Below are 17,509 nucleotides of genomic sequence, written 5' to 3' on the forward strand. Positions count from 1 at the left end.
AGTTTATTAGATTTCCTGCTAAATAAAATTATCTACACTTATTACAAGATAATAGATGTTTTAGACATTAGACACTCAGCAGATGCTGGAAATCGGGAGCAACACATGTAAAATGCTGGAGGAACTCAGTAAGTCAGGCAGCATCTATGGAGGGGAACAAATAGTTGACATTTCGGGCCAAGACCCTTCATCAAGGCCTAATGAAGGGTCTTGGCAAAAGTATCGTATGGATGTCTTGGGGTGTCTAAAAATCTTGAAAGATGGTATATAGCTGCAAGCATTTAGTTTGTTAAGCATTTCTACAAGTCAGAGACTAAATACCCCTGCTAACAAAGTACAGTAGAAGTAATTAGCTTTGTCATTAATTATCCATCCATGTTAACTCGTTGATAATGGTTATGAACCTCTAATGTCATAGCATTTCAATCATAATGTGTAATTTCAGAGCTCAGCTGATTGGTCTGACAACTTAATGTGAAAAGCAGGGTGTTTGCTACATTCAATGTTTCTCGCCTGGGATATTAGAAGTGACAACCTTTGTTGGTAGGCAGTGAAAAAGCTCAGAAGTTAATGTGAATAAATAACGTATCCTGTCAGAAAAAAAGCAATGAGATTAATGACAAAATAGTTGCTTCAGAATATGTTCAGTGCAGAAAAATCTCACGGACTTCTTACTTCCCACATCATTTGGATAATCCTGATTTGCTTCTTTAGTGGGTGTAAAATATTTTGTTGAACTTTTCAAGGAGTCATCAGTGGGTCTCACCATCTGGGACATGTCCACTTCTTGTAACTGTCATTGGTGAGGAGGTACAGGAGCCTAAGGTCCCACACTCAATGATTCAGAAATAGCTTCTTCCCCTGTTTCTGAATAGTTTCTGAACAGGGGTGGATGGGTGGTTTGTTAGGTGGTCTATGACACATCTGCCAGACACCATTGTGTTCTGGGTTGATGACCTCCAAGTTCTCAATATGACCCTGAATGTTCCTTCTCCTTAGATTAGAGATCAATACAGTACTCAATCAGGAGTTGCTCTCACTGCAGCATTCCCTGGGTACATCTCCAACAGTACAATACTCTGTCAGTATGACTCTGTCATTAGAATACTCTCTGAGTACATAGAACACACGTAGAATAGTACAGGCCTTTTATCATCTTATACACCTCTATCAAGTCAACTCTCATCCTCCTTAGCCCCAAAGAGAAAAGCTCTAGCTCACTCAGCCTATCCTCATAAGACATGCTCTCTAATCCTGGCAGCATCCTGGTAGATTTTCTCTGCACCCTCTTTAAAGGTTCCCCATCCTTCCTATAATGAGGCGACCAGAACTGAACACAGTACTCCAAGTATGATCTAACATTACCTCACTTCTCTTGAATTCAATCCCATGACTAATGAAGGCCAACACACCATACGCCTTCTAAACCATCCTATCAACCCGCATGGCAACTTTGAGGGATCTACTGTCATGGACCTCAAGATCTCTCCATTCCTCCCCACTTCTAAGAACCTTACTGCACTTTTCTGGATTGAACAACTCCAACAGTACAGTGCACCGACAGTATAACCCTCTGTCACTGGAACGCTCAGTGGATACAACTCCAACAATGCAGCACTCTTTTAATATTGCTCATCTGACTGAGCAATGTTCTCTCAGTACAGCAATTCACTCAGAACCTGTTATTGTTTCAGAAAAATCATCTACAAAATCCTCTGCCCTAATGGCCAACAGTACTGGCCTCACTATCATAATATTTCTTTTCAGCCGAGCACTGGATGAAGATTAAAACCAAAAGGGAACAGGGAACATTTTAGGTAAAATATTGATAGTGTACTGGGCTGCCATTCCTAGTGTGCACTTCATGCTAACAGTTCATTATCAGTCAAGGCAATGTAAGTCAATCCATCTTTAGTCAGGCAGATTATATCCTGCTCATATGGCAACCGATCACAACACAGTGCACATCACTGTGTCTCTGCTGAAGCGGAGACGAGGTTAATGGGGGATAAAGTTGTACGGGTGTTGAGAAAACAGCTTGTCTTTCTGAACAACTTGCTCCAAGCAGCTGGACAATTCCCATTTGCTGCTTCTTCCCCCAGGTATAGTAACGATAAAGCAAGGCACCGCCACCTTTATGAGGTTTTATTGAATATTTTTGTTTGCCAAGTCAAATTCTTTGGACTGATTCTTTTTCTCTGGCTGGCAAATCTGCCTATTTGCTGTCACAGTCTGTTCTTGGAGCAGATTCAATGGGTTGTTCAAGCAGCACACAGACCCAACTGCAGGACTCTAACAGACCAAGCTCCAAACAGGAGAGGAATGGAGCCAGCAAAAGTGGTAAGTACTTCTCCGTAGACAGATTTACCGGAGCTCACAGAGGCCAGTGATAAAACACACCAGTATTTTGTGCTTGCCATACATTTTCTGATACGTGTAGTTTATACAGTTTTGGACTGTTGTTAAAAGTCACTTTTTTTGTAATCTGTCAAAAATATTCTCTTAAAAATGTTTTTTCCTGGCAAGTTTTGTTATTAACCAACAGCAATTAATAGATTATTAGGTTCCTTTAAGTTGTTATAGCTGTGGGTGGTAGTGGGGGTAAGCTTCCTCTACCTATTAAGTGCTCCCGATGGCGTGCGTCTCTGATAACCAAGTCCAGCTCTCGGCCTTCATATGTGGCTACTAAGCCCAACAGAGCTATTTCTACTTACAGAAGTGGCAAAGGCAGTTTACTGGCACCTTGAAATTAGTCGCTTTGAGCAGATGGGGCTCGACAGCCGTGATTGGCAGCTCATCTAGCAGAAGGAAAACTCTGACCTGAAACCTCGGGTGCCTTGTGGCTATACCCACTCATTGGGAAGACTTCAGGAGCAAACCCCAAGGAAAAATTCAGAGCTGGAGTCCCTAAGGCAGTACTACGTTGAGTTCAATGCTGACTGGCAACTCCTGCAATGCTGCTGGTGCCAAACTATATTGGTCTCTTCTGTTCCTTGGATCCATTAGCTGCCACGGAGGGGAGGAGCCTGCTACATGGGCAACAGCTCGCTCTCCATATCATATTGCCTTGACTTGCATACTGGTTTGCAGATCACATAGATAGCTGGGCACAACATCCATGGCTGACCATGATTAACAGAGGGCCCGGCTTCACGTAGGATGAGTTGGGAAGAGGTTGCAGAGGAGAGTTACAAGGATGTTAACAAGACTGGAATGTCTTATTTATGGGTAGAGATTGAATAAACTCGGGTTCTTTACTTTGGAACAGAGGAGGCTGAGAGGAGACTTAGGTGTATAAAATTATGGAAGGGCCTGGAAAGGTCAAAAACAAAGGAGCACAGATTTGTTAGGATTAGAAAAGAGATGAGGTCAGTTATTTTTTGAGTCAAATCAAATTTATTGTCATATGCACAAGTATAGTGAGGCATGGTACAATGAAAAGTTTACTGTATATTAATTATCAAAGTAGGTATACTATATATAAGCTTGAAATTCATCTTCTTACAAGCAGCGACAAAAACAAAGAAGCCCAATAGAACCTATTAAAAAAGACCGTCAAACAGCCATGTGAGCAAAAAAAAAGAACAAATTGTGCAAACAATAAAAAGTAAACAGATAACACTTAGAACTAAAGTTCATGAAACTGTGAACTTCACAGCCACCAGTTCATCAGGGCAGCTAGTCCAGGAGTCCGTTAGTTGCAGGCCACAGCTCAAGTTTACTGCAGAGATAGTAAACCTCGTTTTGTAGTGAGCTGAACACTGGTCTGTCCCACACCTCCGGCCCTGACACCTGACCTTTTCAATCTGGCCCTGTGCTTAATTAGGTCAAACATAAGCTCATTCCTTGGTCTCAGGCCTGGCACTTCAATTCGGTTTCAAGTCTGCTCCAGTAATAGCCAAACATCAGCTCATTTCTTGCTCTTGGGTCCAGGCACATCACTTCCATTCAGCCTGTATCTGCCACGCTGCTGCAACTGTACTGCACGCACAAGACTCCAGTTCATCAAATCTCACAGAACACTGAAAAAATGCCAGCTTGTACAGGCAGCTCAAAACTACAACTCTGAAAGGGAAGTTACAGGCTATTAACTGCAGTGATCATTGTCTAGAAAAAGTGTGATTACTGGAGTAGTTAGTAGATTTGTTTACTGCCAGTAAAGCACTGCTGTGTCTCACCAGGGCCTTCTTAAAATGGGGCAAAAACAGCTTAGCAGGCATGTAGGTACAGTCAATGTTGCACAACACAGTGATGAGAGAGAAAGAAGGTGTGCAAAAACAAGGCATTCGCGCAATAAAAAAGGAGCACTTGACGTCAGTGGTTGGCAAGATGTTAGAGTACGTTATTAAGGATGAAGTTTTGAGTTACTAGGAGGCGCACAATAAAATACACAAAAGTCAGCCTGGTTTCTTGAAGGATAAATGTTGAAATTCATAGAGGAAGCAACAGGCAGTATAGACAAAGGAGAATTAGCAAACATTGTTTACTTTGATTTTCGGAAGGCCTTTGACAAGGTGCCACACGTGAGGCTGCTAAACAAGAACCCATGGTATTATAGCAGAGATACTAACATGGGTAAAAGATTGGCTGACTGGCAGCAGGCAAAGAGTAGGGGAGAAAAAGGGGGTCTTTACTGATTAGCAACCAGTGACTACTGATATTCTGCAGGGGTTGGTGTTGGGTCCACTTATGTTTCACATTATATCTTAATGATTTGGATGATGGAATTGATAAGTTTTGTGCTCTTCATTCTCTCCACGGCAGAGCTATTGATATGCAATGGAGAGCGGTTGACCTGCACCTTCCTGAAGTCCACAATCATCTCTTGTGACATATCCACGTTGTTGTTCTCACACTGTTTGACAAGCCTCTCTACTCTGTATACCAACTTATTATTGTTGCCGATGAGGCCAACCACTGCTGAATCATCAGCAAATGAGGATGCGGTTTGAGCTGGATCTGGCAGTGCAGTCATGATTCAGCAGCATGAACAGCAGTGGGCTGAGCCCACAGCCCTGCGGGGCACCAATGATCAGTGTGATGAGCTTGAAATATTGCTGCCAATTCAGACTGTCTGGAGTCTTTTGATCAAGAAGTCCAAGATCCAGTTACAGAGCTTGGTGTTGAGTCCCAGTGACAACAGTTTACCCAGCAGCCTCTGAGGGATGATTGTGTTAAACACCAAGCTGAAGTTGACAAATAATGTTCTGGCGTATGAGGCATCATTTTCCAGCAGGGACAGGATGAAGTGGAGGGCTGAGGCTGTGGCTTCATGAGTGGACTGGTTTGAGTGGTGGCCTAACTGGAAAGGATCCAATGTAGCTATAAGGTAGGATTCTATACAATCCGTACCAACTGCTCAAAGCACTTCATGATTATTAAGGTCAGGGCCACTGGGCGGTAATTGTTTAGGTAAGTTACCATCGCTCTCTTTGGTACCAGACTAATGGTGGCTGCCTTGAAACCTGCAGAAACAGTGGGCTGTTGCCAAAAGATGTTAAAGAGGTCTATTAAGACCTCTTTTAGCTGAGCCACACAATCATTCAGCACCTGACTAGAAATGGGTATGTTGCCCGGCTCAGCTTTGTGCAGATTTACCCTGGCTAGGATCCTCCTCACCTCGGCTGCAACCAGACAGAGTGCCCGTTCCTCAGGGGGAGAGGGGTTTTCTTGATGTCACAAATCATGCATGGAAGGCATTCAGCCTGTCAGGGAGGTGTCGCTGTTGTTGACGCGCTGGGTGGACTTGTAATCTGTTATGGTTTGTATACCTTGTTTGTATACCTTGCCACGTGCGCTGTGTGTCCCTGGTGTCACAAAAGTGACTGTGAATTTTCTGTGAGTACTCATGCTTTGCCTTCCTGGTGGCATAGGAGACCACGGCTCTTGTTGACCGTAGAGCCAGACCCACCAATATCTTAATGACTCTTGGAATTAATCAAGCAAGTCATCCAGTTCTGGAACAATCAGCATGGACAATAACTTCCAGCTTTCCAAATGTTTTTCGCACCAGGTGAACAAATATTTAAGAGAACTTTTGAACAATAGTCAGTGTTGTAACAGGAAATGCTACAGCTAAATTTCACAGTCTCTGGAGATGGGCTGTTCAGCACAACCTGTCTATGCCAACTGTGTTGCCTGCAAGCTGTCTCATCTGCCCACGTTTGGCCCATAGCCTTCTAAACGTCTTCTTTCCATGTACATACCTCTCCACAGAAAAATGTCACAAATAGCACAAGATAATCACGAGCTAAGACCCCAATCCCAATATTTAGTAATTAAAATTACTTTTCTTTATATTTTTAGTGATGCTGGTTTAGACATAAATAATGGCTCTCTTGCTCTTCAAAACAATGTCATTTAATTTTACATTTCCATTTGAGAAGTCAGCTGATTTAATGTCACACTTAAAAGAAAATTCTTCCCACACTGCAGAATCCTTTTCTAATTAAACAAGATATTTCATGGTTTTTGCTGGAGTCTCTGGAATGGAAATTTGAATCCACAACTTTCTGATTGGGGCCAATGGACTGGAACTCACTGAGTCACATTAGATACTGACTAGGACATGATAATCCTGAAGAGAATCTGCATGGTGAGAAAATGATCACTGACTACAGAGAAGATGACATTAAACAAGGTGTAAACAGCTTTTGGAAAATATCTACATTATTCATTGTGGAAGCAGATCACAGAATAAGTTCTCTAAGGAAAAAGGGGTAGGTGAGAGAGGAAGGAATGGAGGAACAGCAACAGTTCACTCAACATGAAATAAGATTTGGAGATGGGGTGAGAGAAATTGATGAATACTAAACTAAAATGAATCAGGAGCAGCAAACATCTGCTGGAGAGACTAAGTGGGTCGAGCAGCATCTGAGGAAGGAAAGGATCCCAGCTGCCGCCGGTAAGGAGTTTATACGTTCTCCCTGTGACTGCATGGGTTTCCTCCAGGTGCTCCAGTTTCCTTCCACAATCCAAAGACAAACCAGTTAACAGGTTAATTGTTCATTGTAAATTGTCCCATGATTACGCTTGGAGTAAATTTGGGGACGGGGGTTGGGGGGTTGCTGAATAGCACAGCTCAAAGAAGGAAGGGCCTGTTCCGCATTGTATTTCAATAAATAAATAAAAATAAATTGGCTGCCTCCATCTATCACCCACCTGCTTCTGTCTCCCATCTCCACCTATCCCCCTCCCTTAACTGGCACAACCTGCCTATCATCTTCGACCCCTGCCCAGTTCACCAATCATTTCTTGTCCTGTCTCGCCATTTCCTCTCTCCCCTTTCAGTCCTGCTACACGGTTTTGACCCAAAACGTCAACAGTTCCTCCCCACCCCACCCCATCCCACAGATACTGCTTGACCCACTGAGTTCGTCCAGAAGATTGTTTTTTTTTGCTCTAATTTTTGCATCTCTAGAACAAATCATGGATAGCAGTCATCCCCATAAATACATTTTCCCCATGCAATGTACAATCCATTTCTATCATAAATTAGTCTCAAGCATGACTTCACTTAAACTGTGTATTAAGAGGGAGTCAGTTTTATCAGCTCTAGTATATACTGAAACTTGAAGCATATATTTTAGTAATAGTTTTTTATTGCTCCATTATCAACAGCCATGCTTTCAGCTGCCTGTGTCCTAAGCCCTGAAGAATAATGAAGGTAAATCACACTGACAGTACTTCCAGAGAAAATTCTGCCCATTTTCCTCCTGCCTGGCCTCCAGACCTCTTCAAAAAGCAGAGCAAAAAGAAATAGGGGCAGGAGCACCAGCATGGTTGAGTTGAGCTGAAGGGACTGTTTCCATGTTGTATAACTCTACGAGGAGGCTCCCTGTTCCTTCAAACATGCAACCATTCAATGTGATCATAGCTGATCGATTTCAGTTCCCCCAAACCTTTGATTCTCTGATCTTATCTGCTTCTGGCAGTAAATACCCCCAGTAATCCAGCCTCCACAAACATTAGGGGGAGAGAATCCTAGAGATACACCATAGTCAGTGAAATGAAATTTTTACACACTATGTTTTAAATAACCAGCCCCTTCGTCTATAGTTATGTCCCCTTGTTCAGATTCTTCTGTGAGTGGAGATGTCTCAACATCGATCGTCATGCTTACTCAGGATATTTTATGTTTCAATAAGATCACCCTTATTCTTCTAAACTGCGAAGAATGCAGGTTTAATTTTTTTAATCAGTTGTAATAAAGACAAGCATCTATCATTCTTATTTATTATGTTTTTTTTCTTGATTATGTATTGCATTGAACTGCTGCTGCTAAGTTAACAAATTTCACGTCACATGCCAGTGATAATAAACCTGATTCTGATTCTGTTACAGTACATAGACAGGATGAGAGATAGTCAACATGCCTTTCTGCATGCTAGGTAGTGTCTAACTTCTCGTGGAGGCTACCAGGAAAGTTGACGAAAGAGGATGTTGTGTATGTGGATTTTCACAAAGTCCTGCATGAAAGGTTTAATCTCGTGGCTTTCAGGATGAAGTAGTGAGTTGGATTCAATGTTGGCTTAGTGGGAAAAGCCTAAGACTGGTAGCAGATCGTTGCCTCACTGACTGAAGGCATGTGTGCCGCAGGGGTCGGTGCTGTGTCGGTTATTGCTTGTCATCTACATCAATGATTTAGATGATAATGTGGTAAACTGGATCAGCAAATTTGCTGATGCAACAAGATTGGGTCCACAGTAGACAGCGAGGAAGGCTATCAAAGCTTTCAACTTAATCTGGACCAGCTAGAAAAATGTCAGACGGAATTTAATGCAGACAAGTGTGAGATGTTGTACTTTGGGAGGACAAACCAGGATAAGATATACATGGTTAACCTTGGGCACTGAGGAGTGCAATAGAACATATACAAATCCATGATTCCTTGAAAGAGGCATCACTTGTAGAAGGGGTCATAAAGAGACCCTTTGGCATATTGGCATTCATAAATCAGAGTATTGAGTACAAGAGTTGGGAAGTTATTTTAAAGTTGTATAAGATGTTGGTGACACCAAATTTGGAGCCTGTTTGTAGCTCTAGTCACCTACCTACAGGAAAGATTTAGTAAGATTGATAGAATACAAAGAAAATTTACAAGGATGTTGCCAGGTCTTGAGTTATAGGGAAAGGTTGAATAGGTTAGGACTTTTTTTCCCCCACAGAGCATAGGAAGATGAGGAGAGATTTGATAGAGGTATGCAAAATTGTGAGGGGTATAAATAGGATAAATGCAAACAGACTTTTTGCACTAGGGTTTGGTGAGACTACAATTAGAGGTCATAGGTTGAAGGTGAAATGTGAAATGTTTAAGGCAAACCCTGAGGAAGAACTTCTTTACTCAAAGGGAGGTACAAGTGTGGAATGAGGTGCCAGTAGAAGAGCTGGATGCTGGATCAGTGGCAAGATTTAGGAGAAATCTGGATAAGTACATGGATGGGAAGGTTATGGTCCAAGTATGGATCAGTGGGACTAAGCAAAATAACATTTTGGCATGAACTATATGGGCTAAAGGACCTGTTTCCGTGCTGTAGTGCTGTGTGACTTTGAGTTTATGACTAATATTGGAGTCATAAGATTACCAGGCAATGGCTTACTCCCATAATGGAGATCCTAAACTCTAACACTTAACATTAAGTAGCAGTCATATTGACTGGCACCTCCTGACTGCAAGAGGGATAGATGGGGCTGAACTTGTCAGGTGTGTTCAAGGAGGATTCCTGACACAGTATGTGGACCAACCGACGAGAGGAGAGGCCATACTGGATCTAGTTCTGGGTAATGAATCTGGTCAGGTGACAGACCTCTTGGTGGGGGAGTATTTTGGTGAGAGTGACCACAACTTCCTTAGCTTTAGCATAGCTATAGAAAAGGATAAAAACAAACAAAATGGGAGAGTGCTTAACTGGGGAAGGGCTAACTATGAAGGAATGAGGCAGGAACTAGTGAGAGTAAATTGGAAACAGATGTTCAAGGGTGAAAGCACAGAAGTAATGTGGAGGAAGTTTAGGGACCACTTGTGCTGGGTTCAGGATAGGTTTGTCCCACTGAGACAAGGAAAAAGTAGTAGGAAAAGGGAACCATGGCTGATGAAACACATGAGGCAACTCATCAAGAGAATGAAGGAAGCATATGTTAGATATAAGAAGCAGGAAGCAGGAGGGGCTCATGAGAAATATAGGGTAGCCAGGAAGGAGCTTAAGAAAGGACTTAGGAGAGCTAGAAGGGGGCATGAGAAGGCCTTGGCATGTCAGATTAAGGAGAACCCCAAGGCGTTCTATGTGTATGTGAAGAACAGGAGGATGACAGGAATGAAGGTGGGGCCGCTAAAGGATAAAGAAGGCAACATGTGCCTGGAGGCGGAGGAGGTTGGGGAGTCCTAAATAAATACTTTGCTTCAATATTCACAAGTGAAAAGGACCTTGATCAGGGTGAGGTTGAAATAGAACAGGCCTGTGTGCTGGACAATGTGGAGATTAAGGAAGAAGAAGTGTTGGATCTTCTTAAAAACATCAAGATTGATAAGTCCCCGGAGCCAGACATGATATACCCCAGGTTGCTGTGGGAAGTGAGAGAAGAGATCGTTGGAGCAGTAGCTATGATCTTTGAGTCCTCTTTGGCTGCAGGGGAGGTGCCGGAGGATTGGAGAATGGCAAATGTAGTTCCCTTGTTTAAAAAAGGTAATAGGGAGAATCCTGGCAACTATAGACCAGTGAGTCTTACGTCGGTGGTCTGCAAACTATTGGAAAGGATTCTTAAGAATAGGATCTATGAGCACTTGGAGAAGTACAGTCTACTCAAGAATAGTCAACATAGCTTTGTGAAGGGAAGGTCAAGCCTCACAAGCCTAATTGAGTTTTTTGAAGAGATAACAAAAGAAATTGATAAGGGTAGGGTGGTAGATGTGGTCTACATGGATTTTAGCAAGGCATTTGACAAGGTCTCCAATGAGAGACTCATCCAGAAAGTCATGAGGCATGGGATCAGTGGAACCTTGGCTGTTTGGATAAAAAATTGACTTAAGGGATGAAAGCAGACGGTAGTAGTGGAAGGAAGGTATTCTGCCTGGAGGTTGGTGACTAGTGGGGTGCTGCAAGGATCTGTCCTGGAACCCCTGCTCTTTGTGATTTTTATAAATGACCTAGATGAAGAGGTGGAAGGATGGGTGAGTAAGTTTGCGGATGACACAAAGATTGGAGGAGTTGTGGATGAAGCTGTAGGTTGTCGAAGGTTACATGAGGATATAGATAGGATGCAGAGTTGGGCAGAAAAGTGGCAGATGGAGTTCTTAAATGATGTCCATGTACCTGGTCAACCACTTCCTCTGGCAGCTCATCCCGTGTTCTGAGTACCATCTGCATGATGAAGTTGCCCTTCAGGTTTCCATTAAGTCTCTCCCCTCTGACCTTAAACCTATTCCCTATAGTTCTTGATTTCCTGTCCCTGGGAAAAAGACTGAGTATGCACCCTTTCTGCCCCTCACAAAATTACACACCTTTATAAGATCGCTCCTTATTTTCCTCCTCTATAAATCAAGTCCCAGCAACAGCCTTGTAATTTTTTTCTTCAGTCTTTCTAACTTAATGGCAGCTTTCCTACAGCAGAGTGACAAAAGCTAGACACAATAGTCCAAGCGGAGCCTCACAAATATCTGGCACCACTGCATTGCCTACACCACTGATGAAGATGGAATACTGGGAGCTTAGTGACATTGTCATGACTACATCCTTTTCCTCAATGTCAACAAAAGAACAAACCATTGACTTCACAAAGGGGTGTTGCACATGCTCCTGTCTGCATCAGCAGTGTAGAAGTTGAGAGCTTCAAGTTCTTACATAGGTGTGAACATTACTAACAGCCTGTCTGACGAGATGGACTCAGTGGGGTGGTTCCCTGAGCAGACTGTCCAGTTCGTCTGGCAAAATGCCTCATCACCAGACCTCACCAACAGGCACAAAGATCTCGCCTGGCTGGCGGTGAGAGGGGCCCTCCCAGTCAGATCCCTCCTGTACGCCCGGAATGTCGTCTCCGCACCCCACTGCCCACGGGAGGACTGTAATGGAGTGGAGTCGGTGGCTCACCTCTTTGCACACTGTGGGTTCGCAAAGAAGGTGTGGAGGAGAATGGAAGGGACGGTGCTAAGATTCATGCCCAGCAGCTATTACCGAGGACTCGGTGATCTACGGGCTGTTCCCGGGGACGCACATGGAGGCAAACATCCGGTGCTGCTGGCAGATCATCAATTTGGTGAAAGACGTGCTTTGGCCTGCCAGAAACTTGGTGGTCTGCCAGCACATGGAGATGTCTGTGACTGAATGCTGCCGACTGGCTCACTCTCGCCTGCAGGAGTACGTGCTGAGGGATGCACTCAAGCTTGGTGCGGCCACTGCGAAGGCCCGGTGGGGAAGGACCACAGTTTAAGATTCATCACCTGTGGGAGTGTGAGGAGTTGGGTGGGGAGGAGACTAACCCTCATCAGCGGTGTGGACAGATAATCAACATGGTGCCCCAGGAGTGGGTGGAATTGTTAATTTGGAAAAGGAATTAGAGCCAACGCCTGCCTTTATTGTTGATAATTTTATTGTTAATAAGTCTTAACTCTTGACCAAGGGTTGAGAGTAAATGAACGGTTTATAGTAAACATCTTTCATTTGTATATGAACAGAGAGTCAACGCATAATTTTATTGTAAATAACTTTATTGAGTAAGGACTCAGAGTCAACGAATGTTTTTTCTTATATGTATATAACTTTATTTTGTAATAATTCTGAATAAAGTATTTTTGGAGGAAAAAAAAGCCTGTCTGAGTTGAATTACGTTGATGTCACAGCCAAGAAAGCTTATCAACACCTCTACTTCCTCAGGAGGCTTAAGAGCTTCAACATGCCCCGATTGACTCTTCGCAATTTTTATTGATGCACCATAAAAACGTTGTCTGGATGCATAATGGCAACTGCTTTGTACATAAGATACTACAGAAAGTTGTTTACAGAGCTCAGTACCTAATGGAAACCAGCCTCTCCTCCATGGACTCTGTCTATTCTTCTTGCTACTTCAGTAAAACAGCCAGCATAATTGAAGACCCCACTCACACAGGACATTTTCTCTTCCATCAAAGAAGATACAAAAGCCTGAAAGCACATAGCACCAGGCTTAAGGATAGTTTCTATCCCACTGTTATCAGACTCTTGGACATATATATAGGCATCCGTTAGTCTTAGAAGGTTTCCAGGGTGCAGGCCTAGGCAAGGTTGTATGGAAGACCGGCAGTTGCCCATGCTGCAAGTCTCCCCTCTTCACGTCACCGATGTTGTCCAAGGGAAGGGCACTAGGGCCGATACAGTTTGGCAATGGTGTCGTCACAGAGCAGTGTGTGGTTAAGTGCCTTGCTCAAGGACACAACATGCTGCCTCAGCTGAGGCTCAAACTAGTGACCTTCAGATCACTAGACTGACACCTTAACCACTTGACCATGTGCCAACCTCTGGACAGACCTCCTATATGATAAGATGGACTCTAGGCCTCATAATCCATCTAGTTATGATCTTGCTCTTTGTTGTTTACCAAAGCTGCACTCTTTTAGTAGATGTTACACTTTAGGCTGCCTTGTTATTGTTTTACCTTAATCTAGCTCAATGCACTGTGTAAAAATTTGATCTGTATAAACAGTATGCAAGGCAAACTTTTCACTGTATCTTGGTACATGTGACAATACCAATAAATGTGACATTACCAATAATAAACCAATACCACCTTTTACCCATCATATAACATCTTTGGTTCAAAGAAATATGAAATACATTTAATTGAAAATAAGTGCTTTTCTACAAAAAATGATATATCTCAAATTTCATAATACTGTCAAAGCTTTTTGCTTTCATAGATAGAGGGTTTAATATTGGCTAGGCTCCAGAGAATTACCCCTATTCGGCTTCAAAATAACACCCTTGAGATATATTACTACTTTTAGCAAGGTTGTAACCTGATCTGTTGTGAATTTCCTGTTTGTATTTCAACATTTATGTCTTAATTTGGATTTTATAAGAGAGAAGGAGGACCTGGGTTCGTACAAAAAGACAGCAGAAACACCCACGTTTCCTGTTTGGACAGAGGGACAAAACTTAACAGCCAAGATTTTATGGTTTGAGTCCTGATGGAAAGTCACACATGTAATATTAGCCTGTCTCTTTCTAATAACCTGGTGTATATTTCAAGATCTTAAAAAAATCTCCAGTACATTTTAATTCAATCTATTGCATCTGGCAGCAGAATTAATTTGATGACCTGGTAGTTTTCTAATTTCAGTGAGGGTTCTTAATTCATTTTGTGAAATCAAGCACTTGAAAATGGACCTTTGAGCATTGCTTGTTGACGAATGTGTGACCTTTACTGGTTTGTTACAACTATAATAAGGAGGATCTGACTCCAGAAAGGAGGTCTTCCATTAGATCACATTACACAATGAATTATTCAGTCTCTCGCTCTCCCTCTCAAAGAACTGCTGTAATTTAATTTGAAAATTCTGATTCCCTATAAACAAAAATCAGACAGTTTTGTCTTCTATTGCCCTAACCAAAGGGGTCAGAGATCATACAATCTTCTTAATGATGCTTTTGCAAAGTCTGTTTGCAGTGGAGTCTTTGCACAAACGCTACTGTCCTATTCTTCACCTGCCTCAGCCTTTATCTCAATGTAACATAATACCCACTTTCTGTTTCAAATCCTGCCACATTCACCTGCATAATCTGGACTAAAGACTGGAGAATGGTTACAACTTTGAGGTCCTTGTGTCCCCAATTCTGCTTTCTGGCATATTCCCAATCATTACACCATTGTTGATCATGCCTTTAGCATTTTAGGGGAAAAGTCTGAAAATACCTTCCTAAACTTATTTATTCTTTAAAACCACTACCCTTGCCCAAACCATTGTGCTTCCCCCTAATGTTCTCAGTAACAATTATTTTGTACACTGTGGCCATTTTATTAGGAACACCTGCTAATTAAAGCAAATACCTATTCAGCCAATCATGAGGCAGCAACTCAATGCATAAAAGCATACAGACATGGTCAGTAGGTTCAGTTGTTGTAAAGACCAAACATTAGAATGGGGGAAAATGTGACTTTGACCATGATTGTTGGTGCCAGATTGGGTGGTTTGAGTGTCTCAGAGTCTGCTGATCTTCTGGGACAGAGGATGATGTGAAAAACAAAAACATTCAGTAACTGATAGTTCTGTGGCTAAAAACGCCTTGTCAATAACAGAGGTCAGGGGAGAATGGCCAGACTGGTTCAAGCTGACGGGAAGGTGACAGTAAATCAAATAACTATGTTACAACAGTGATGTGCAGAAGACTACCTTTGAACAGACAACATGTCGAACGTTGAAGTAGATAGGCTACAGCAGCAGAAGACCATGAACATACAGAAATACACTCAGTGGCCACTTTATTGAGTACCTCTTGTAGCTAAAGCAATATGAATTATAGAATGATAGTATTAGTATGGGAAAAGACCCTTCAGCCCCATGTGTCCATGGTGACCAAGGTACCCATCTAACCTAGACCCATTTGCTGTGTTTGACTGATATCCCTCTTAACCGTTCCTATCCATATACCTGTACAAATGTCTTTTAAATGCTGTAATTGTACCTGCTTCAAAAACCTCTAAAAAACTTCAAAAAAGCTTGTTCTATAATCTCACCACCATCTGTGTGAAAAAGGTGCCTTTCAGTTTCCTTTTTAATCTTTCCTCGCTCACCTTAAACTTAAGCCCACTAGATTTCCATTCCTTTTTCCTGTAAAAAAGACTGTGTTCACCTTATCTATGCCCCTTATGATTTTATACACCTCTATAAGGTCACTCGTAAATCTTCTATGCTCCAAGGAATAAAGACCTAGTTAGCCCAATCTCTATATATAACTCAGGCCTTTGAGTCCTGGCAAAATTCTTGCATATTGTAGGAGTGTCAACAAAAATTATACACTTTATTCCCACGCAAACAAAATGGCAAAGTCGTGTGTGTGTGTGTGTGTATATATATATTCTTTCTTCACAAATGTACCCCCCTCAGAATTCACCCTAGCAGACAAAGTCCAGTAGTCCACAAAACTCAGCTAAACCTACTCGTGCCTTCGTGGGCAGGTGCTGGTGGGGGGGGCGGGGGGAGGAATTGTCAATGTCAGAAGGTGGAGGTGGAAGGCTGGCCCCTTCATGGGGGCTACGCCACTTCCACTGAACAGTCCAGGTTCCAAATGGGCAGGCTTGAGACGATCCACAGAAACACTCTCCAGGATATCTCCAAAATCTAGCTTAAAAGACTTATCCCCCGCTTCCAACACACAGAACAGGCCTTCATAAGGTGGTCACAAGGAACCCCGATGTCCACCATGATGCACAAATGCATATTTCACCTGCTGCAGATTCAGCAACAGGTGCAACCGTGACAGGCCATGCTGCGTCGTGGGCAGTGGAGCAGAAGTTTTAGTGCTATCCATAAAAGCCAACTGCTGCTGCGAAGCAGACCATAGGACCATGGATGTTGGGAGAAACTCTCCTGGCACCCACAGGGTTGCCTGAAAATGAGCACTGCTGAAGAGGACTGAAGGTCCGCCTTAGGCACCGTCCTCAGGCCCAACATGGCCCATGGCAGTCTGTCCCCCAGATCACAGGCAACTGCATCGCAAAGCTCGGATGTAAACTGTGTCCTTTGGTCTGAAGAGATATCCATTGGATGCTGAATCGAATGATCCACGAGCCAGCGAGCGCTCGCAACACATCTGCAGCTGAAATGGATGGCAGCGGTATTGCCACTGGCCAACATGTTGTCCTATCAATGATCGTGAGGAGGTGAGGAACCCGCAGGATGGAGGCAACAGAACGACCAAATCCACATGCACATGGTCGAAATGCCACTCTGTGAAAGGAGCCAAAGGAGCCTTGCATGTCAATGCCCTTTCGTATGTTGACATGCTAGACAAGCACTGGCCCAGTTCCTGATGTTCTTCTTAAGGCCGTGCCACACAAACTTTTCTGTCACCAGTTTCTGTGATGCTATCTGGCCTGGGTGAGAAAGCCCAGGGACCGCATCGAAAACGTGCTGTGCCAGCTTGCTGGCACGGCCGGCCTGGGACGCCCCATTGATACATCACACAGTAGTGGAACGCCGCTGGCACTGAAAGCATCATCTACCAATTTCAACCCTCTGTCTGCTGAACACAGCGCCTGCGTGCTCAGGTCCAAAGCCTGGTCTGCTGCCATCTGAGCGTAATCCATGCCCAAATGGACAGCACCTGTGAAGGACCGGGAATGGCAGTCAGCTACAAGGTTGTACTTCCCTGCGACATGCTGGATGTCCGTGGTGAAACCTGAAATAAAAGCAAGATGGTGCTGCTGTCGAGCAGACCAAGGTTCAGAGACCTTAGGCATGGCAATTGTTAGGGTCTTATGATCCATAAAAGCCATAAATGAACGGCCCTCTAGGAGAAAACGAAAATGCTGCACAGCCGAG

The 17,509-nt window shown here is 43.2% G+C and overlaps 1 protein-coding gene across 3 annotated transcripts in view; it reads left to right on the forward strand.

Annotated features, from left to right (window-relative positions):
• The window catches only part of LOC140200854 (uncharacterized), a 36,706-nt gene that overhangs the window by 419 nt on the left and 18,778 nt on the right, over positions 1-17,509 (forward strand). The window contains exons 1-2 of one of the 3 annotated variants that reach the window (XM_072264585.1): positions 2,010-2,102; positions 2,232-2,340. In XM_072264585.1, coding sequence (XP_072120686.1) covers positions 2,253-2,340 — 88 coding nt within the window. In that variant the 5' untranslated portion in view covers positions 2,010-2,102; positions 2,232-2,252. Of the gene's footprint in view, positions 1-2,009; positions 2,103-2,231; positions 2,341-17,509 lie in introns of those variants that run through there. The other 2 variants (XM_072264639.1, XM_072264522.1) reach the window with 2 other exon arrangements.

Source organism: Mobula birostris, chromosome 1, assembly GCF_030028105.1.
Source record: "Mobula birostris isolate sMobBir1 chromosome 1, sMobBir1.hap1, whole genome shotgun sequence".
Classification (NCBI taxonomy): domain Eukaryota; kingdom Metazoa; phylum Chordata; class Chondrichthyes; order Myliobatiformes; family Myliobatidae; genus Mobula; species Mobula birostris.